Raw genomic sequence first — 21,830 nt, 5'->3', positions numbered from 1 at the left:
TGTGCTCTGCAGCTGGTGGCCAAAAGCCCAGCCGGCCCTTCTGGGAAGGAGCAGCTCCGTCTGTTCCTCGCCTTCCTGGAAGAGCCCCTGCTCCACTCTGGCCCCTGCCAGAGGCTGCGGGAGGCAGGCAGCTCTGCAGCAAGGGCTGCTTTGAGGGGCTGTGTCCGGCCCATCTCCAGCAGGAGGAATGCATGTATTGAGCCAGGCCCTGCCCGTGACGGGGCTTCCGAGCCCTCGCCCCTGCCTGTTATTTTTAGAAGATGAAAGAAGCATAGTTCCTTGGGGGTGCTGTGGCGAAGGGCAGCTCTGAGCCGCTGCTCCCCCGCTGCACTCCTCCCGCCCCAGAGAACAGGCCTCCTTTCAGGCGGCCCTGGCCTCGCCAGAGGAATTTGCTCCCCTGGCAAGCCCCAGCCAGCTGCTCGCAGGGGAAATAGCTGAGACGCCGGGCGGTGTTTCTCACATAGCTGCTCCGGCTGTGCTGACCGCAGTGCTTTCCATTGCCTTGAGCCAGGGCCTGCCCCAGCCCAGCCACCGGCTGCCCCTCTCCTCCTCCCTGGGCACTGGGAGGAGCGGTCTGTCCCCCAGCAATGTGGAGGTGGCTGAAGCTGCCTCTCTGTGCTGCTCTCTGCTGTAGATGGGACCAGAGCGTGTGGCTGAGGTGCAAGAGCCACAGGAGCTGGGGTGTCCCTCCCTTTGCCCTTGTGTCATGTCCTTGTTCTCTGCCCCAAGCGCTTCTGTTCCCTCCACACCAGTCGAGGTAGCCCATCTCTGCTACAAGACTGCAGTCCTTGTGGGTCACAGCCCTGTGGTGGGATTTCTGCTCAGTAACATTTGCATTGCATCTGGTGTGGGGGAACCAGCACTTCACCACATCCCTGCTGCACCAGGGATGCCCTGTCTGTTCCCACAGGTGCAGTGCTGTGGGGCTGCTTCAGCCCAGAGCAGCTATGCTTGGCTCCTGCTGGCCCCTTCCTCTCACCCACATGGGCTTCTCCCAGAATGACCAGTACTGTCTTTCTTTAGCCCAGCACTGGCTGAGGGTGGTGCAGGCATCTTCCAGGGTACTGGTGTGGGGCTAGTCCTTGCTCAGCCAGGCCTGCATGGGCAGGCGGGAGCTTCCTTGTTCCATGTGGGTATTGGAGGTGGGGACAGGGGGGCAGCTCCCATGCTCATTGCCAGAGCGTGCCGGCCAGTCCTGCAGCATGAGCCACACTGTGCCTCCCAGTCCTGCCAGGCTCCTCATCCCAGCCCAGAGAAGAACCAGCAGCCATTGGGGGAATAGAACTAACAACTTTATGGAGAAAATAAAATTACAGCTAAGAGATGGATGTGGGAACCACTGCTGGGCAGCTGGAGGCAGTGCTGCCAGGGCAGGGAAGCCACACCATCCTCAGGACAAGGGGCTCCCTGGGGCTCAGCCGGGGCCGTGCAGGGGTGCAAGTCCCTGCGTGGGTGGTGGGTCCTGGGCCCTGCTGGGGCCAGCTGAGGGCAGAGCCCAGGGGAGGGCTGTGGGGGTGAGAGGAACCAGGACAGAACGGGGGAGCAGGAGGTTGGGTGCAGCTGGGACAGCAGGGACTGGGAGCAGAGGGGGCACAGTGGGGGGTACAGAACCTCCTGGACTGTACCCATGTGCCGCAGCCCAGGGGACGTGGGCACAGAGTCTTCTGGCCAGTGGTTGGGGTGGTGGCCCCAGGCTGGGAGGTGCAGGTGTGCAGTGCCTCCTGCACCAGCTCCCCGAGGTGGGGAAGGGCAGCTGGCGATGGTGAGTCCTGGGCAATCCCCGGCAGGGCACGGTGGCAGCAGTGCCAGGCATGAGGCCTCCCTACCGGCCCCCCAGCAGCTTCCTCCCACCTCTGCAGGGTGAGGGAGGGAGATGCCCATCTCCCTGAGGGCCGGGATCCTATGAAATCTGGTTGTTGAGCTGACCCGGGTACTGCTCAAACCGCTTGTTGGCCTCCTCGCTGAGCGCATCGCCTGGGTAGGCAGAGGACAAGAGCTGTCAGCTCCAGTGCTGCGTGTCGCCTGCACTGCCAGCACCTCCGCTCCCACCGTAGCTGCCCCTGGGACCCCCGCCCCTGCCTCCCCACACCAGCCCGGCCATCCCACCCCAAGCGCCGCAGCACCCCCCTCGCCCTCCTCTTGGGGTACCCTGCCAGGATATCCCCAGGCCCCAGTGTGCCCTTGCTGCATCCCGGGGCTATTACCGATGTGGCAGCTGTGTACCCAGATGCGGTGCCCGTCATACTTGCAGTTGCATTTCATGGCATTGTTGGTGAAGTCGCTCTCTGCCACCTCGAAGTTAGGGTTGATCACGACCTGTGGGGCACTGACAGTGAGGGTTGCAGCCCCCTGCCCCACACCTTGTCAGCTTGGCCTTCCCAGCCTCACCGGAGCTGCTGCCTATGACATGACGCCCAGCACCCCAGCCCTGGCAGGACTTGTCTCCCCATTTGCAGTGGGATGTGCTGAAGGGCTCCAAGGAGCTGGTGGCTGCTGCTATGGTGGGGTGGCCCTGTCATTGTGCACCATGTGCCCATCAGCAGTGTTGCTCTGAGCCGGAAAACCTGGGCTGAAGCATGCCTGAGCAGTTCCCACACAAGCCCTGCACGTCTCCGGGCACGAGGACAGGCACACACCACCATGCTCCAACCTGCTCAGAGAGCAGGGGAGGGAGGGCCGGGTGGCTGGGGCACATGGAGAGCTGGGGGTGCAGGGCAGAGGGTGGGGGTGCACATGGGAGGGTTGTAAGAGGAGCCAGGGGTGGCTCAGCTACAGCACCTGCAGAATGTAGTTGCCTGGCTTGACATCAGTGATGTCGATCCACTGGCAGTCGATATCATGCCTGTACAGGTCCCAGCAGCCCACAGTGATGCCCTGCTCCCCAAAGTTGGCACACTCGTACCGCTTGGCCACATCTGCAGGCAGGAAGAGATCGCAGCTCATCCCTGCTGCAGCCCTCTGTGCAGCCCCTGCATCGCCCGCCCAGCCTGGCCCCAGCACGGGCAATGGCTGGGTACAGACAGCCCCACGGCAGGGACATGGGCAGAGTTGGTGCTGCAAAACCTCATGGCACCCACCTTCCTCACACTCGGTGTCCTCGAGGCAGAAGCTGGCCTTGTGTCCCTCCGCCACCTTGGTGCCGTTGGGGGTCAGGATGTCATAGTGGGTGAAGATATCCATGCTGTGGTAGTGCCTGCAAGAGGGAGCCCCGCAGCGCACTGGCTGCACCAGTGCCTGGATGCTGGGGAGCTTGGAGGATGCTCGGGGCAGAGGAGGAGACCCACACACTGCACAGGAGACTCGCCCTGCGCTGCGGCAGGCGTCCCACCACCTGCCCAGCCCCTCACTGTCAGGAAAGGTCCCCACAGCCCCCGCTCTGGGGGCGCAGTGCTACAAGGTTGGGCAGAGCTCAGTCCTGCACTAGGAGGGGACATGGCTGTCCCCAGCCAGATGGCCCAGGCAGGCGGAGGGGAGCTCAGCTGCAGGGCGCAGCCTGCAGCCCGGTCCTTGCCCCTCCATCCCCAACGCTGCTCATCCAGGCAGAGCCCTGAGCCAAAGCAGGCAAAATTGGACCCTGGGCAGCAGAAGGTGCCTCCCCCAGACTCGGTGCCTCACCTGGCTTCACTCTCAACCAGCATCACCCTCGCCGGCCCACCGCAGCAGCACCATCGCCTGATCCCCCCCCCCAGGACGTTACCCTGCCCGCGTGCCCATCCCCACCCGTGCCATGTACGCACCGGTGGCACTCGTGCCAGACCCAGGAGTGCCGGCCAGCCTTGGGGCGGAAGTCGGCGCGACCATTGTTGTGGATCTGGGAGGAGAAGCGGAGCAGGCGACGGTGCCCATAGGGCCAGTTCGCCAGGCGGGCCGAACTGGAGAGGCAGTTCTCCTCGGCGGCACAGTACAGCATGTGCAGCGGCCGGTCCTCGATGTACGCCGTCTCCTGCACCAGCAGGGCGTGCAGCAGTAGGTCGGAGGCGGCTGGGGAGCAGGTGGCTGCTCAGGGACAGACAGCCACCCCGCTGCTCGGCGGGTGGCAGGGACAGGGCAAGCAGCAGGGATAGGGCGGGCGCCCAGCCCAAGCAGGGCTGAGCCAGCCGGGGGGAACGTGTGCCCTCTCCATCAGCTGGGCACAGGCCGACCCCACAGCCCCATCGTCTGCAAACCCCATTGCCCACAGCCCCGTTGCTCACAGCCCCTTTATCCGCAGCCCCTGGCCCCACAGCACCATCGCCCGCAGACCCCACCGCCACTCACTCTCAGAGCAGATGACACCTGCGGCGAAGCGTGTGCCCGTGTTCCTGCAGTTCAGGCTGGTGCCGTGGTGCTGGCAGTGGCTCAGGGACATCTCATGGCCAGCGCACTTCACCCCGCTCAGCACCATCTCCGTCACGTTGCTGGCGTCCCAGTACCACGTCTCCTGGGGAGGGGGCGAGACAAGCTGGGTGGCAGGGCCGGCTGCTGTGGGTGCCCTGGCTCACACATGCCGGGCTGCAGCCAGCGCCCCGCCACGGCACAGCCCTGCCCAGACGCCCAGGCTGCCCACAAGGGTCCCATCCCGCGGCACGGAGCGGCCACGTCCCTTTGTCCCCCCATACAGCCCCATGGCCATCCAGGAAGCGCCGGTGCTTGTGCTCGCTGGGGTGTCACCTGGGGGCCTCCCCACCGGCACCTACCGTCACCGCATGCAGGGAGTAGCCCAGGCCGAGCTGGCGACAGGCCACCATCGCCTCCTTAGTGGTCCAGCCATCGCTGCACACCATGCCCCACTTACTGCCTCGCTTCACCTCCACGCGGCCCTCAAACGCCGTCCTCCCGCCGGCTAGGCGGATCTGCGGGGAAGCCCTGGGGCCGTAAGCAGGCACCCCACGCCATGCTGCCTCCCACCCCATCCTCGTCCCATCCCTGTCCCCGTCCCCGCGGAGCAGTGGTGGTGGCGGCTCGCTGCCCTGGCCAAGCTGGCGCTGGCACCTACTTGTAAGCCGTGGTTAGCGAATCCCAGACCCAGCTGGCGACAGGCCACCATCGCCTCCAGCGTACCCCAGCCTTCGCCGCAGACCAGACCCCAGCGGGGCTGGTCCCCGTCACCAGCCCCCACCGCCACCTCGACCCGCCCCTCAAAGCGGCTCCGGCCCCCGCTCAGCCGAATCTGTGGAGAAAGGCAGTGGCAGCATCATCATCATCACAAGTGATGCTCCTGCTGCTGGGGCCGTGTCCCGCAGGGCAGTCCTCCCCAGTCCCCATCCTGCAGCGGCTGCAGCTGCCCCGTCCCCAGCGCAGCCAGGGCTGTGCTGCAGCGCCTGGGCGGGCTCTGGGCTGGGGGCTTCAGGACACGTGGGGAGGTGGCAGCCAGGAGCTGAGTAGAGTCAGGCACAGCTTTGGTCGGCAGGGAACTCACCAAAAATGGTGGGTTTGGGGCCAAGAAATTGCTTGTGAGTTTGGGAATTGTCGCACCAAAGCAGGGAAAATGTTTCATTTTGAAATGGCATTCTCATTTCAGAAATGACAGGTATGAGAGAGTTAAATATGATTAAAAAGCCTGAAGTGGATGAAATGACAGGCCAGGGCAAAAGGAACATGGAGCTCCATTTGCTCATTTCATCATTGGTAAAAAAAAAAATCTGTCTTGGTTGGCCCACAGTGATTTTTTTTCTGGTGCTTCTGCTGGGGAGCTGGCACAAGCTGGCAGCAGGGAGAGAGAGCAGCGGGAAGCAGCTGCCCCACACCACCCCACACAGTGGGGCACCACAGGATGCCCAGACCCCCCCCGTGGCCTCCCTTCCACCCCTCTCCTCACAGGGGCATCTTGGGACTCCCACCTGCAAAATCCCCGAGCCCCCCAGGGCAGCCTTGCCACAGACCAGGGGGAAATGCATGGGGCACGATGGGGTTCAGAGGAGGAGAGATGATGGACCATCCCACAGCGGGTCCCGTGGGCCCTCCCCCAGCACCCCGCTCCGGGGGCCCCGATGCCGGGATCTGCCAGGCACCGTGGTCCCGCGGATGCTGGCAGCCCCCCATGGTGCGCACCAGAGTCTCGTAGCCCATGTAGGGGATGTTGCAGCGGACGGCTGCGTCCTCCGTGTGCTTGCAGTCCTCCTGCGTGATGTTCTTGAAGGGGCAGCTCCAGAGGGTCTTCTCAGTGCCCAGGCACTGCACCTCATTCATGTGGATGGGCCCCGTCCCTGCCGGGGGAATAGCATGTGACACAGGGACAGCCACGGCCATACTGTCCCCATGGCTGTCCTTGCTCCTTGGCATCCATCGAGGGAGTCCAGTGCACTCCTGGCCCCCACGGCTGCTGCCCAGGGCAGCACGGTCGAGCGGCCACAGTCCCCTGGGGATGCTCAGGGCAAGCCCTGCACCATGTGCAACTGGCAGCCAGGCGCCCATGGGACAAGCCCGGCCGTGGCCCTCCCCAGCCCAGCAGAGCCTTGTGTCTGGACAAGTGCCTCATACGCAGGCCCGGGAGGCGATGCCCGGCCTCTCCACCCCAGGACCCTCACCGTGGCCCCCAGCACCCTCACCTTGGCCCATGCGTGCCCCGGTGAGGGCCTCCCTGGCGCTGCCGAAGCCCAGCTCACGGCACACCACGCTGGCTGACAGCAGGTTCCAGCGGTCGTCACAGATGGTGCCCCACTCGCTGCTCTTGAGCACCTCAACACGGCCCTCGCCGACCTTCGCGCCACCCTTTAGCCGGATCCGTGGCTGCAGGGGAGCAGGGTCAGGGCATGGTACGGGACAGCACGGTATGGTGCGGTGCTGAATGGCACGGCGCGGCACAGCGCGGCGCAGCATGGCACGGCACAGTGTGGCACAACGCAGTGCAGCACAGAGATTGCTAGCCATGACTCCTGGGATGTGCAGGGACAGGACACCATCCCCACGTCCTGCGCCATGAGGTGGTCACCCAGGGACCTGAACACCCGCACTCAGGTGCAGCCTGAGGGACAGAGCTCTACAGCAGGGCAGCAGCCAGCTGTGGGCCACTGCAGGACGCGGCCCCTTCCCCACGGGGCTCACCTGGCTCTGCTGCTGTTGGCGCTGCTTCTTCTTGTGGGCATTGCCAGTGGCAAAGAGGGGCCCGGGCACACAGCTGACGACGGCGGGCATGCCGGCCCCGCAGGTGGCCGAGGCGTTGCCCCGGTAGAACTCGAAGGCACACATGGAGAGGTGCACCTCCGTCCCCGTGCAGGACACAGAGTGCAGGCGGTAGTTGAGCTGCTGCCGCTCCGTGAACAGCCTGCAAGGAGAGAGGAGCCCTGAGACACGACCAGCACGGTCAGCTGGCAGCGGAGGTGTCAATGGCTGCCCTGCCTGCAGCTGCGCTTTCTGTCCGTGCCCCTTGCACTGTCCCCCAGGGAGAGATGCGCTGTGCCTGCAGGTCACCCGCTCCTCGCCAGCTGCCTGCCCCATGTCCCTGGCAGCACGGGGACACGCACGGCTCTGGCGAGGCTGAGCAGGGATCCTGGCACTCAGGCTCTCCGCTGGAGCCATTTACCTCTTCTTGGACCCTACGTCCTCCCTGCGCTTTTGTTTAGGCTGAGATTTGGAGGCCAGCCTGGAAAACAGAAAACAACCATCAAGGAGCCCGGGGCCTCAGGCTGTCACCTCTGCTAGCTGCAGTGACACAGGAAGCACAGCCTGCCCCGACTTTCACTGAAGACTGAATTGGACACGTCGGCCCCCCAGGGAGACTCATGCACGTCCCCTTTGTGCCACGCATGGGTGCAATGGCATCATCTGCTGCCAGCAATGTGACACAACTGCCCTCTACAGCAATGATGCAGTTTCCTGCCCACGTCCCACCAGGAAACTGTGCCGGATGCAGCAACATCCCGTGCTGCCTTGTCACACAGCAGAAGATCAAACACCAGCAGCAACGATTTGATCTGTCGGGTACAAGTGAGGTGTGCCCATGTCCTTGTCCAGACACCAGACAACATCACTGTGTCGTGCTCCAAGGGGAGCAGGGCGCCAAGGAAGCACAGCACCAAGCTAGCGGGGAAGGTGGCGGGTGCTCTCCCCAGTGCCATGGGGCATGGTGAGACTCGCTGCAGGCTTGCCAGCGAGTGGAGCTCCCCGGACGCACGCTGAGCGGTGCGGAGAAGAGTCTGCCCGGGGCCTGGCGCACATGTACTGTCCCAACACGCTCAAATGCTTTGCTTCATTCAGGGGGGAGATGCCGAACAGGGCCAAAACCCCAGGGACCACAAGGAGTGAAGAGCGAGGTGCCCTAAAACAGGGCAGGTGACTGACACCCACCCAGGGACAAGACAAAACCAAGCCTGGCAACCGATCCCGCTGGCCAGTAGCAGGTTCAGGTCAGCCTGCACAGCCCAGCAAGCCCCAGGACACAGCATGGGGCTACCAGGAGCTGGGATTCAAACAGCCGGCTGGAGGACATCAGCACCCATTCACACTCATGAAACCACATCTCGATCCTGCATCCGGTTCTGGGTCCCCAGTACAAGAAAGACATCAGCTAAGCAGTGCAAGCCCTGAGGAGAGCCACCAAGACAGTTGGGGCCGGAGGAGAGACGGGGGCACGGGGCTGCTCCCGCCTGGGGCTGAGATGGCTTCAGGGGGCTCTGACAGCAGCTGACCTGCACCTGCAAGGGGCTGTCAGGGAGCCAGAGCCCAGCTCTTCCAGCTGCAGGAGGGAAGAGCATGAGAGAAAATAGGTGTGATTGGCAACGCGAGGTTCAGACTCAGTGTAAGGGAAACTTTTTCACCATGAGGGCTATTCACCATTGGAGCAGAGGCCATGAGGCTGTGGGATCTCCATTCCTGGAGGTTTTCAAAAGCCAACTGGATGAAGTCCTGGGCTGACCCACAGCTGGCCCTGCTCCATGCGGGGGGTTGGACCAGGACTCCCTGAGGTCCCTTCCAGCCTGGATTAGCCTGTGACCCCACGTATGACTGCAGCCATGCAGCCCCAAATTGATCAGCCCCATCAAACCAGCACATGGCTTTCAGGAGACAGCTCCTGCTCTGGCCAGAGAGAAGGCAACAGACCACAGCTTCATGGACTTCGCAAAGCATTTCACCCAGCTCTGCAGGGGAAATACCCGCTCATTGGAAAAGGGGCAGTCAGCACCAAACCAGACAAATAACAGCACTTTGAAGTAAGCGGGACCTGTGGGTGGAGGTTTGAGGAGACCCCACGGGCTGACCCCATCTGGATTTCCATCACCAGCGCAGGCATGGCTGCAGAAGCTGGCGAGGATGCCTGTTGTGGACACAAAGCTGGGAAGTGCCACAATGAAGAGCTCGTGATGGGTCCAGAGTGTAGGGCACCTTTGGCATCAGGAAGGTGGTGGGACCAGGGCAAGATGGTGTGCTGGGGGCAGAGCAGTGTCCCCATGCAGCAGTAAGCTCAGGTGAGAGGTGCTATGCCATAACCCAGAGAGGATGGGCTCTGGCTCGCTGCACCCACCACCAAATCTGGCAGCAGGGTTCAGGGATGGAGGGAAAACGCAGCCAGACTATCCCTTGGGACTGGCAGAAAGGCAGCAAGAGCAAGTGGGCAGAGGGTGCAAGAGATCCTGAGCAGATGCAGCACTCGGGACAAGACCTGCCACACCATGCCCATCACACCAGTGCCCAGTATTGCTAGCACTGCCGTGCCCATCACCCTGGTGACCAGCACTGCCAAGCAAGTGCTCTCATGCCCGCGCCAGTCCACACTGCCAACCCACCCTGCGGGGAATGGAGGGGTGTGCAGCCTTTCCAGCTTCCCCACTGCTGCTTTCTGCAAGAAAGCAGCCCATTTCCACAGCCCTCCCTCCCCATCCACCAGGAGAGACAGCTCCGCTCTGAGGCCTCCTGGTCCCCGTGGGGCTGCAGCACAGGACGCTGCAGCTCTCTCCGTGCCTCCCAAGGGATCCTGCCCACAGTGGGTCTGCGCTGCAGACCCTAACCCCCGTGCCAGGACTCTGACCTGGTGCACGGGATGGGGGCTGCTCTGCCTGGGGCACGGCTGGCCGGGGAGAAAGATTGTCTCTCATGGGGGATGGGGGACCCCGGTGCACACAGGCAAGACCCACCGGGGTGGGGTTTGTCCTGCCTGCCCAGCACAGCCCGCGCACTCGGTCTGCTCCGTCCGGATCCATTTGCGCCAGCATCCGTTCCAACGGCAGAGACCGGCGGGGCCGGACAGCCCAGCTCTGCCAAGGGCTCAGCAGATGGGGCGACCCGGCCCCTTACCTGCTGCCTGGCCTCAGGGTCTGGCCCTTCATCCTGGCTGTGCGCTTCAACCTCCTGAGAGAGCAACACCGCAGCTGCCCGGTCAGGGGCGTGTGGAGTGCCGGGCACCACGCCGTGGGCAGCATGTCCATGCCCACCCCCCTCGCTCGGGCCATGGTGCTGCTGGGGCACCCCTGCCTGGCTCAGCTGCAAACCTTCCCTCGGGACAGGGACCTCCGCACTCCACACTGGAGGGAAATGTGGAGGTGTACCACTGACAGGGAGCAAAAGCTGCCATCTTAGAGCATCCTCTGCAGTACTGCATGGGGCAGGTGGGCAGCCACGGCCCCCCAGCCATGCCATGGCCCCCCAGCTTGGTTAGTGAGCGCCCATACGGCTAGCTGGGGCTAGGACTGGTGAGCAGCAGGGATGGGAGGGACGCTGGGAAGCCACAACGCCCAACAGCGTGGCCCCCCATGCTGTCCCCCTAGCACTGCCCTGTGTCCCCGGCTCTGCCCCAGCCCTGTGCCCTCAGCTCTGCTCTGACACCGCAGTCCCGCGGGCTCCCTGCTGGCCTCACTCACTTGTAGAAGTTCCTGTTGACCTTCTTCTCAGCAGGGAAGCCCATCATGCCGCAGACGACACGGCTGTTCTGGCTGTCCCAGCCCTCGTCGCAGATCTGTGCCCAGCCATCCTTGTAGCGCACCTCCACAATGCCCTCCGTCACCGGCAGCTGCCTCCGGGCCCCGGACACCACCGGTCGCAAGCGGACCTCCTCCACATGGCTCTGCTCGGTCTGCAGGGTGCAGGTCAGCCCAGGCTTGCGCTGCACCCCGCCGCCCTGGCTCCCTGCCAGCCCTTTGCCAGGGATGCCCCAAGGATGCAGACACCTGCAGGAGATGGGGTTCCCAGTCCCAGGTGGGGAACAGGGATGGCCAGGTCCTGCATCCCTGCAGGCTACATCCGATGGCCCTGGGCGGCCAAGGACCTAATCCCATCCTGTGCAGCTAGTGCCCCACACCCCCCTGACCCCCCAGGGGCATCTCCTGGGAGCGCAGCCAGGAGAGCCACCGCTGCCATCCCGTCACCTTGGGATCCTGCACCCGGAGGGAGGGTGCCCAGACCGCCCCAAGCGCAGGCACCCACCCAGAGCGGGATAGCAGCAGGGGGTGCTGGGACACTGGGCACAGCCTGCAGGACATGGCCCCAGCCCCCCTCGCCTCGCAGGAAACCTGCTGTCCTGTGCCCAGAGCTGTGCCATGTCCCCACACCCAAGCCACATCCTGAGCAGAGCCTCGTCCTCCACAGGCACTGTGGCTGGGGGGGACAGGAGCCCCAGCTGAGAAGACAAGAGCAGCCACGAGAGCTGGTCTGAGAAACAGAGAGCCTGGAAGAGAGAAAGAGAGAGAGAGGGAGAGGCCAAGCGTGCTGGAGGAATGCAGCGTAGAGGAGCAGGTCTGGGACTGAGGGTCCCCGGCAGGCAGGAGAAAGAAGAAAACAGGCTGCAGAGGTGTGAGACAGAACCCCTGGCCCAGAAAAGCTGCTGGGGGAAGCAGCAGCTCGGGATGCTCGGGGGAGGCTGTGGCAGCACCGCACTCCCATGCAGGGCAGGGCAGGGGAGGGATGTGCCTGCTGCAGGGCTGCCCACCGTAGTGCCAACTGCTCCCTATGGCCCCAGAGCTGGGTTGGGCTGCGGCACCCCGGGGAAATAGGTGCTCATGCGACTCAGGGGCACTGCGGGTGCAGGGTGCCAGGGCAGTGAGGTAGCATGCTCCCCTCTCCGTGGGGAGATGGGGACAGCCCCTGTGCTAGGGCTGAGGGAAGGCACCGACAGGGTCCCCTGGTCCTGCACATGGAAGCATACTGGCGTGTGGTGGGGGAGCTGCCTCCCGACTACTCAGGAAGGACTGAGGCCAGGCTGGGCTGCCCCATGGCAGGGCTCCCAGGAGCTGGCTCTGCGGGTTCCTGGGCAAGGGCAGCGCCGGCTGCCCACCCTGGCCAGCAGCTTCCTCACCTCGATGACGTTGGAGTCCTTGAAGCCTGGGATGCGCTCATCCTTGCAGATGACACCCGCATCTTCCTCATGGCTGCAGTCGCTGTTCCCCCAGCCCCGGTGTTTGCAGTCCCCAATGCTCTTCTCGCCTCCGGCACAATTCACGTTGTCCAGCCAGATCCGCCCTGCCAGACACCAGGGCCAGGGGTGAGGAGGGGCCAAGCCCATGCAGCATCCCCCCGGGAGCAGGGAAGGTGCCCATAGAGCATGGCCAGGCATGACGCAGGCATACAGCAGGAGTGTGGATGTTGGGCTGGGGGCAGCCCTCCCTCGGCACAAAGCTAAGGCCACCGAAATGCCAAGAGTAAAGACCCAAGTAGTGGATCTGCAGATGGGGAGTTTCTACCTCCCCAAGGGGCTGCTCTGCCAGATGTAAAGCCCCCATGTAATGTGCGCCCTGGGGTCTGTATAGCAGCTCACCTGCAGCATGGCCTGCTACACCTCTGCACCATATGCCCATACCAGCCCAGACCTGCAGCCCCCCTACACCACCCAGGGGCAAGCACAGCCCAGCAGCTGTAGCGCATGCCTGCAACCACCCTATGCCCTGGATACATGCACAGCAGCTCACACACAAACATGCAGAGTTTCCCAGCCCGCTTTGCATGTGCGTACATGCACGTGCGCACACATAGGCGCACACTGCCAGGCACTCAGCAAACACAAGACCTGCCTGCCCCAGACCCACCACCTCGCCAACAGTGCATGCACGGCAAGGGGTTGATGTGCAGCCACAGACAGGCTGGCCCCAGCCCATGCAGTATGGGGACCTGTGCCCACCACCCCTCTCTTACCAATGCCTTTGCCATACTTGGCGCTGTGGGCCCAGCCAGTGGCAGCCACAAAGCCAAGGTGCCGGCACAGCACGTGCGCGTTGGCCAGCGTGAAGTCATCGTCGCAGATGGTGCCCCACTCATCGTTGTAGAAGACCTCAATGCGTCCCTCGTTGTGCTTGCGCGGGTAGCCAGCCAGGCGAAACTTCAGCTGGGGTCCGGGGGTGTGTGTGGAGCCTGGGGGGGTGGGCTGGCCGCTGCCCTCCCACAGCCACACACTGCTCAGCAGCACCAGCAGCTCCTGCCATGCCCAAGTGCCGCAGCTTCCCATGACAGCTTGACTCTGCAAGGGCAGAATGGATCAGGGTATGGGGGATGCACGAGCCGTGCTGAAACGCCAGCTCCCCTGATCCAGCCCTGTGCTGGTTGAACCCCCTGCTCACACACAGCTCCGTGTAGTACCAGCACGCCCACGCATCTTGTCCCTGGCCAGAGTCAGCCCACTCTCGCTGCCCACCCAGTGCCTCCCTGGCACCTCGCACCCCTCCGCAAACGTCCGCTGCTGAAAACCCACTGTGCCGCTGGGTTCCATCTTCTGCGCCAAAGGGCAGGGATGGCAGACAGGCAAAGGTGTGTGCGTCAGCCCCAGGAGAGTCAGCTGGAAAGGAGGGGGATCGGCCGCCAGAGCAGAGGGAGCTGGAGCAGGACCAGGGCCCGGGGAAAGCCCAGCTGGACCAGCCAGGAGCTTGATCCACCACGAGCAGTGCAACGGCCGCTGGTTGTGAGGGGCTGCCAGCCCATGCTCCTGCCCACTGCGAGGAGCAAGGCAGCCGGAGCCTTTCACATTCCTCTCTGTGCAGCATTTCTCCAGCCCTCCAATAACATCTGTGGCTCCCTTAATACCTGAGGGAGATGTGGTATTCCTGCACCAGTCCCATCGGCAAACAATGGTGAAAACATTTCTCTGTGAACCACCTTCCCTTCCCAGTGCACTATTCCCATTTACCCCATTACGGACCACTTTAACCCCGCAGGTGCCGTGGCAGCCCAGGAACAGCATTTCTGCACGGGCAGTGTCAGCCCTGCTCCAGGCTGGGCTCGCCATGCTTTTGACAGCCAAGCTCCGATGCTCACCCAGCACCGCCGGCACGGTGACCTGCCTGCCTCCCGCCACCGCAGCTTCATGTCACCCGTCCAGCCAGTCCCTTCCACAGGTGGGAAAGCACACCCCCAAACCTGGGAGACCCCTGTGACAGGCCCACCAGAAATATGTCTCTGCACCCTACATCCCCCACCCTGAGAGCAGATCCTGCATGCTGCACTCACACAGATTGTGCTTGTCATTAGACAACGTTAAAAGGAATAAGGTGTGGCTTACCCACAGGTAGGGGTGATTTAAGAATCCAGTGTTTAGCTACAGGGTTACAGAGGAAGGAAAACAAATGCAAACCCTGCACATGCTCCCAGTGTGGGGCTGTGCTGCAGGGACCCTTCTCGCAGGTCCTCCCCACAGTGCCGGTGTGCTTCCTTAGCCAGCACACTTCCCTGAGAGCCTTCATCCCCGGTCTCTCACGGCTCGCTGCCTACACGCCAGTTTGGTGGGACTGCAGGGGTGTATTGAGGCATCCTCAGGGACCATGGCTTCTCTTCAGGTGCCGTGCTGTAGGAGCCCCTTTCCCTGGACTAAGGCCTGTCCTCACGTTGCCCCTTTGCTCCTCGTCCCTCAGCACCTGCAGGGCAACAGCAAGGTCCCTGCAGCAGCTTTGGAATGGGGACCCCACAGAGCGAAGGGGCTGGGGAGTCCCCCCTCGGATAGCACAGCCTCTCCAGGGCCTTGCCGTCAGCCTGGCCACCAGCACAGGGCTGGGGGCTGATGCGGTTGACCCACCGCCCCGCCAGCATCTGGGCCAGGGTTGCCACAGAGGGTCTACTAGCAGGAATCGGCCCCGTTCCTGCTCTGTTCGCTCTTCCAGACGATGGAGGCTGGGTGACCCCTCCAGCCTCTGGGAATGCCTCCTGGATCCAATGCAAGGATGAACCAAGACAGTGCCCAGAGACGGCCCCTTTTCCATGCCCATCACACCAACAAAAGCCCCTGAAGGGGCCCAGCCCTGCTGCCTGCCTGCCCCTTCAGGCACACGCCACATTGGAGGTGCCACCAAGAGCAGCGAGTCCCTTGGAATACGCGTCTGGTGCCTGCAGAGTTGCTCAGGAAGAGAGGGTGAGGGGTAACAAGGACCGACACCGCCAGTCCAGGCCAATGCCAGACATCGTGGCGGGAAGCACACCAACCCCCTTGGGGCAATCACATCAGCGCTGGATCCGGCTCTGTCCTCTGTCACAGCCTGGGGCATGGGGGACACTACAGTGCTGATGGAGACACAGCAGCAAGCAGGAACGCGCCCTGGCTCAGGGCAGCCCGCAAGCCCCGGGGTTGGTGGGAGCTGGCTCTGGGCTCCCCACACCTCAGCTGCCTGCTTTGGCACTGTGAGAACAAAACAAAGCCCAGCAGGAAGCGTATTTGTGGGCAGGCAGCAGGGAAACGCTTTGCTGAACCTTTTAATCAGCCTGTTACGGCAGGAAAAAGAGGAGGGCAGGCGCAAAGGGCCACCCCAGCCCTGCCGGCAGCTCGGGGAAGGGGGTGTCCGGGCTTGCCAGGGGCAGGCAGGGCAGGAATGCTCCATCCACATCTCTGCTCTGTCTGGAAAGCAGCGAAGGGGTGAGCTTACCATCTCAGAGCAGTAATAAAACACTTCTTATTCCACCCATCAGTCACATCCCCCCTGCCCAAATGAAGCATTATAAACCCTCAGAGCTATGCCACTTTGCACAAGACACACAGACTTGGGCCCTCTCAGTGCTAATTGTAACACACCTTAGGAGAGTAGGAAAGCTGCAAGCGCAGGACTAAAGCTTCACCAGTGCTTGCACTGAATGAGCAAGATGATCTCTGCTGATGCGGGCTGCAGGAAGGCTCCAGGCTGTTTTGCAATGGGTCAATACAATGCTAAAGGACAGCAGCACAATTAATGCCAATCTCCACCATTCTGCAGAAATAGTCCATGTCAGAAAGCTGGTATGACCTTTTATGAGATCACAGGTTTGGTTAATTGGAGTAAGTGTGTTGATATAACAGGCTGAGACTGGAAGGCATTCAATTCATCTTGCACCACCTTTTAATGAATAATTAGCATTCAACAAAATCAGTGCACCTTCTGCTAAGTGGATTAAAGCTGGTCACCTGCTGGAACTAAAATGTGGTTACAACGGGGGAAGTCACCATTCAGTGGGCTTTCTGGTGAGGATCACATGCTTTTCAAAGCAAAACCGTGTCTGGAGGAGGAAAAAAGTCCTCTCCTGGTACAGTCTGCAAAGACAGAAATGGGTGGGAGTATGCAGAACTGTGATGGGAACAAAGGAACAAAGCATGTAGGACCCGAGACCAGAACACAGTACTTGAGAAAGTGCTTGGGCTTTGTGTGGCAAAGCACCAAGTCCCTGCTGAGCCCCAGCAGTGTGACCTCCAGGATCTGGTACGCTCAGCCTGAACAGGATCACCAAAATCAGCAGTGTCAGTGAGACCACTTGGCTTGATGACAGGTCTCAGCCCCAGCCCTGCAGTGGCATGGGGCAGCCCCAGATGCGCCTGCGGTCTCACAGCCCTGCCAGATGAGCACCTGGCCCTGTGTCCGGCTGGGCACAGGGCACGGCCAGAAGAGCTGATGCTGGGAGGGCCTCCACATCCTGACGCCATGGTGGTCGGGGCGAGAGCCGTACAGCTGTGTGAGGCCAGGACGAACGTCCCCCAGCCCAAAACCCCAACCCCTACAGCAGCGGCAGGAGGTGCCCTGGGACAGGGCAGGGACATCCTGCTGCAGCCCTACTCTGGCACCCCTGGCTCAGTTACCTCAGCCTCTGTCTTTAAAACCCCACTGTGGATTTATCTTCCCCACAGTCCTTCAGTTGCTCCTGAACCTGCTTAAACTTCTGCCACCCACTTCTGCATTAACCCCAGCTTGCCGCCACCCTCGGCACTCTTCTCCTGGGTCATGGCTTTCCTCTGCTCGGGCTCCAGCGTCCCTCATCCCCTCTGCGCTTCCTCTGCCCTCGCAGCGCAGCCTGTCCTCAGCTCCTGCCACTCATCTTGGAATTTCCCAGTGAAATGCCCTGCCGAGGTCTGCACAGGCCAACAGCACTTCCTGCACCCAACCTAGGATAGCTGTTGGGCTAGCAGTGTGAACTCTCTGGGGCACGCCACAAGCCGTTTCCCCGTTTCTGTACTATCTCCCTCTCTGAACGTGCTCTGAGTCCATGTGCCAGGGAGGTCAGGCTAACAGGGCTCTCATTGTCCAGATCACTTTTTCCATTTTCTGAAATGCAAGCAGTGCGTTCGCTCTTCTCCAGCCATGTGACGCTGCCCGACTTTCCCGCTCTGCTGGCAGGCTTTGCTCCCGTCCTGCCTGCTGCTCCTGGACAGGGAGCCCACCCCCAGCCCCGGCGAGGCTGTCCTGGGGGCTGCGGCACAGTTTTGCAGGTCAGCGGATGGGGCTGCTCCATGCGCAGCATCTCCCGGTTTCAGCCTGGGGCCCCTTCCCTCCAGCTGGAGGGCCAGCCCCGATGCAGCCTTAAGGGACTGCAGTCCTGCTGGCTGGCACGGCAGGAGGGCACAAGATCTGTGCCAGGGCTGGGGCTCTTCGGCTGGGACAGACAGGCTGCGGAGGGGTGAGTGTCTCTCCACCCTGGAGGGGCTGATCACCCAGCACAAGAGACCCAAGGGGGACTTCCCATCTCCTTCCCACCTCTGGCCAGGGGAAGGTGCACCCCTTTGCCCACCCTCCACAGGCTATTCCTGCTGAGAGCAAGGGTCCCACAAGGGTGATGGCTCCCACCCTATTGGCACACGGGACAGCTGGTGCCAGCGGCAGCACAGCGGGAGGATGTGAGAACTGGTGCTTTCAGAGGACAAGGAATCTGCAGGAACCACATGCATCCCGTGGGGAGGGCAAAAGGCAGAGGTGCAGACAGCCTGGGCATTGCCAGCCAGCACACATGGGAGGGGCAGGGGGCCAGGAATCGCCTGGAACAGGGACAGGGTGTCCAGGCATGTCCCCTGGCCGCTGCACGTCTTCAACAGGAGCCGGGCACAGTCCTGCCCAGCCTCACCTGCCCCAGTGCCCCAGCCGTCCTGCTGCCAGCTGCCTGCTCTGGCCAGGGACAGTCTTGGACTGGGGCTCCTGCCAGAGCCACCGGCCAGCCTCTGCCGTGCCGTGCCGCATTGAACGTGCCTGCCCTGGCATGCGAGTGGGCTAAGACACACAGCAGCACTCACGCTGTGAGCGGAAAGGGCTCGGGAGGACAGGCTGGCCCTGAGCAAATGCTGGGTGTGGGAGCCGGAGAGCAGCCCAAGTCCTCGCCACTGCCCAGGAAACCTCAGGAATGTCCCGGCTGGGCGTGCGCAGGCCCCGAGCCATCTCCGGGCCCGCAGCACAGCTGGCACTGGTGGTGGGGTGTCCAAGAGCCCTGCAGGGCTGAAACCCTGGGGCTTCCCGCACCCCCCTGGCCTCAGCCCTGTGCTGCCGAGGCCGACACGGGTGCAGAGACCCTTTGGTGCAGAGGGCAGCCCCGCATGGCAGCAGGAGCCACGGCACCACTCAACCTGCTCCCACACCAGCCTCACTGGCTCTGCCTGCCCCAGCGGACGACGGAGGTCCTGTGCCAGGCACTGCCCCCACCACCTCTCCGCTCCCCCAACTGTGTCTTGCACAGGGGCTGCCCCTCCTGGAGGGGCTCAGCTATGCTGGTGGGGGTGAGCGGTGCTGACAAGGGGTGCCCAGAGCCCAGGGGGGCTGCTGGCTCCCAAGGACTGTTCAAATCTGATGTGCCATTCAGCACTCACTGGGCACTCAGAGGGACATCGGTCTGCCCCAGTGAAACCCTGGTGAACGGAAAACAGATCTTGGGAAGGGGCAGGTCCTGATGAACTGGGGGGCCCTGGCAAGTTGGGATGTTTGATCAGCATGCTTAGGGCAGCCAAGGGCAGGGCATCCTTGCGGCACGGGGATGACATCCCAGTCCACAGCAGCAGGGAAGGGCCAGACCATGGTGGGCCCCGCAGGAGCATGCTCTCTCAGCAGCAGCCTTGGACACACTCACGGGGACATGGAGCAACCCAGGCACTGACAACTGGAAGGACTCAGAAAAGAGCAGCACAAGCGACTGAAGACCCGGGAAACCTGCCAGCACAAGGAGGAAGAAGCTCCCTCTGTTTATCCTTCCTTGGGAAGGTTAAGGGGTGACACAGTCACACTCTGCCGAGGCCCACACCAGGACATCCCTGAGAGCGTGGGGTCGCGTCCCCAGCACTCGGGGCAGGAGAAGGTCTGGTGGGTCCCATGGCTTCAGGCGCTGGGCTCCATCCCCCCCCTTCTCCCCAGGGCCCCAGTAAGCACAGCCCAGCGCCTGGCCCTTTTGCAATCCCAGCTGCCTGGACGGGCATGCTTCGCTCTTCCTGCTGCCGGCAGCCCTGGGGTGCCGGGAGCGTGTGTGTATGAGCTGGGGGAGTCCCAACACACCCACCCAGCTTGGGTCGGGACTAGCCGCTCCCTGACTGCAGGGACCCCATGGGATCAGAGCTCTGGGGTGAGCCCAGCCAAGGTCTGGAGGGCAGCAGGGCTCTGCAGCTCAACTGGTGCCAGAAGCACTGGGGAGCAGTCCAGGGCCACCACAGGAGCCTGGCCACTCTGGCAGGCTTGGTGACACCTCCTAACACCACCCACCTCCTGCTGGCTGGGAGGTCACTGCCCAGAAGGCAGGGTGCCTGTCTACACTGTCCCACTGCGTGCCCCCATTCCGGGCAGTGACAGGGATGCTGCTGTGGACAGCACACCCCAACTCTCGTGGCTCTGCAGGGTGTCAGCTGGAAGAGAGCACCGAGCGCATGCCAGGGCTGCACTTCCCTTCCCCTGCTGTCTCTGGGTCCGGCCCCATTGGGCTACCTGATGTCCCCCTGTCACCCTCTAAGGAGCCACGGCAGGTCACAGTACAGCTCTTTGCAGTTCCAAACACCACCCAGTTTTCCCAGGACACAGCAGGGCCCTCAGCTCTGCCAAGCGCTTGCCTGCTCTGGGCTCCCCTGGGCTCTGGAGGAGCAGCCCCTGGAGGAACCAGCTGCAGGAGGGAAGGAAAGACCCTGGAGGAATGTGCAGACGCTGCAGCCATCAGCCACATGGTCTCGACAGCCCAGACGGGCTGAGGGGCAGGCGGCGGGTCTGGGGGGGCCCAGGCACCCCGGAGCAGAGAGGCAGGCTGCTTGGAGCGATAGCATATCGACTGGCTTTTCGGTATCGGGAGCTGCTGGGAAACAGGTGACCTGCTCAGCCGCCTGCCTGCTCCTCTGGAGAGCAGCTGGGAAGATGCAGGGCCAGCAGCGAAGAGAGAATGCTCCCCTAGCCCGCCCAGCCCTCACCCCTCACATCCCTTCACCCATCCTCTCTTCCAAGGGCTACAGCAAATTCCATCTTCACGGAAATCCTGAGCCTCCACCGGCCTTTCTAAACCACAGCTCAGCAAACAAGCCTCCTGAAGCCCGCACACGGCACGCTCGGGGATACGGTGCGGCCGCACACCCGACGCGGCACCCCACGAACCCGCCGGGTCTGCGGGGTGGTGGGAAGCGCAGGCGGCCGGCGCTGCCCACGCTCTCCCACCCCGCCACACAGGGACACGCGGCCCAGCTCAGGGCGCTGCACGACCCCCCATCCTCTCCGGGCGCTCCGACAACCGGCGCTTGCGGCAGCGAAGCCGGCACCCCCGCACGCTGACGCGGCCCTCGCACGGCCGCAGCCCCGGGCCCTGCCCCAGCGCCGGTGGCTGCACGACCGGAGACCCCCGACCCCTCGCACCCGGCTCCGCGCCGCCCCGCGGCTCCTCACGCCCCCCCGGGCGCAGCGCTCCGGCCCCGCCGCGGCAGCCCCGGCGCCCGCGCCCCCGCCCGCCTCCCGCAACGCGGCCGGACGGGCTCCGCGGGCGCCGGGCACGGCTCGGCGCACCCAGCCCCGCCGCTCCCGGGCCGGTGCCGCGCCGGTCCGAGCCGCGCTCCCCGCCGGCGCCGGGCCGGTCCCGCTCGGCCGCCCCGGGCGGTACCTCTCGTCCCCGCGGGCTGCGCGGCTCCGGCAGCGCCGAGCGAGAGCGTCCAGCCGAGTGCCGGCGCGGCTGAGCCGAGCCGAGCCGAGCCGTTCCGTGCCGAGCCGAGCCGAGCCGTGCCGCCCCTCTCCGCCCCGGCCCGCCCCGCGCCGTGCCCAAGTGTCCGGGGCCGCCCCGTGCCGCCCCGGCCCGGCCCCGCGCCCCCGGCTCCGCCGCCCCGGGCCGGAGCCTCGGGGGCTGCCCCGCCGCTCCGGGGCCGCTCCGAGGGCCGCGGGGGCGGGGGGCTGCCCGCTGCGGCGTGGGGGGGCAGCCCCGGGCCTTCCTCCGGATAGTCCAGCCCTCCCCGCCCGCCCGTGGAGGGTCTCCGAGCCTTGCTCCCACCCGCGCGGCCCTGGCCGCCGGGTCCCACCAGCCCGGGAGCACCGAGGTCCCCGTCCAGGCTGGGGGACCCTCGGCAGCCCCGCGCACAGGGACGGGGCTGCTGTCACGCTTCGGAGCGGCTCTCCGGGCACGGCAAGCCAGAGAATGCAAAGGCGCAGGCAAGGGCAGGGCTGCCCGAGGCCCCCCCGCTCCTGGTTTCTTGGCCACCCCTGTCCCAACCTCCTCCTCACCCCCGGGGCCGGGGGGCAGCCGGCTCTGGAGGCTACGGAAGAGAAACCTTCAGTGACCGTTTG

General features: G+C 63.8%; 1 protein-coding gene across 10 annotated transcripts; it reads right to left on the bottom strand.

Annotated features, from left to right (window-relative positions):
- Positions 1 to 1,270: 1,270 nt before the first annotated feature.
- LOXL3 (lysyl oxidase like 3) lies at positions 1,271 to 21,288 on the bottom strand. Of its 10 annotated transcripts, XM_075032390.1 has the most exons (17): positions 21,157 to 21,288; positions 13,036 to 13,357; positions 12,203 to 12,366; positions 10,773 to 10,984; positions 10,210 to 10,263; positions 7,502 to 7,561; positions 7,024 to 7,243; positions 6,528 to 6,708; positions 6,031 to 6,185; positions 4,976 to 5,149; positions 4,677 to 4,832; positions 4,258 to 4,420; positions 3,738 to 3,981; positions 3,078 to 3,193; positions 2,779 to 2,915; positions 2,205 to 2,316; positions 1,271 to 1,974 (listed from the first exon to the last, which is right to left on the bottom strand). In XM_075032390.1, exons 2-17 carry the CDS (start codon positions 13,343 to 13,345, stop codon positions 1,901 to 1,903), a joined length of 2,532 nt encoding a protein of 843 aa, XP_074888491.1. In that variant the 5' UTR covers positions 13,346 to 13,357; positions 21,157 to 21,288; the 3' UTR covers positions 1,271 to 1,900. The 10 variants fall into 10 exon arrangements, 9 of the variants coding, with proteins under 9 accessions (XP_074888491.1, XP_074888749.1, XP_074888836.1 ...); XM_075032648.1 differs by lacking the exon at positions 4,677 to 4,832; XM_075032735.1 differs by lacking the exon at positions 4,976 to 5,149.
- Positions 21,289 to 21,830: the final 542 nt, after the last annotated feature.

This window comes from Buteo buteo, chromosome 1 (assembly GCF_964188355.1).
Source record: "Buteo buteo chromosome 1, bButBut1.hap1.1, whole genome shotgun sequence".
NCBI lineage: Eukaryota > Metazoa > Chordata > Aves > Accipitriformes > Accipitridae > Buteo > Buteo buteo.
The sequence above is the reverse complement of the archived record's forward strand: the minus strand, read 5'-3'. Positions and strand labels throughout refer to the sequence as shown.

Coding starts and splice junctions, on each gene's coding strand:
- LOXL3 (XM_075032390.1), bottom strand. CDS start 13,345: ATGGGAAGCTGCGGCACTTGGGCATGGCAGGAGCTGCTGGTGCTGCTG. Junction 6,186..6,527: donor CGGGGCACGCATGGGCCAAG/GTGAGGGTGCTG, acceptor TTCCCCCGGCAG/GGACGGGGCCCATCCACATG. Junction 3,982..4,257: donor AGGTGTCATCTGCTCTGAGA/GTGAGTGGCGGT, acceptor CCTGCTCCCCAG/CCGCCTCCGACCTACTGCTG.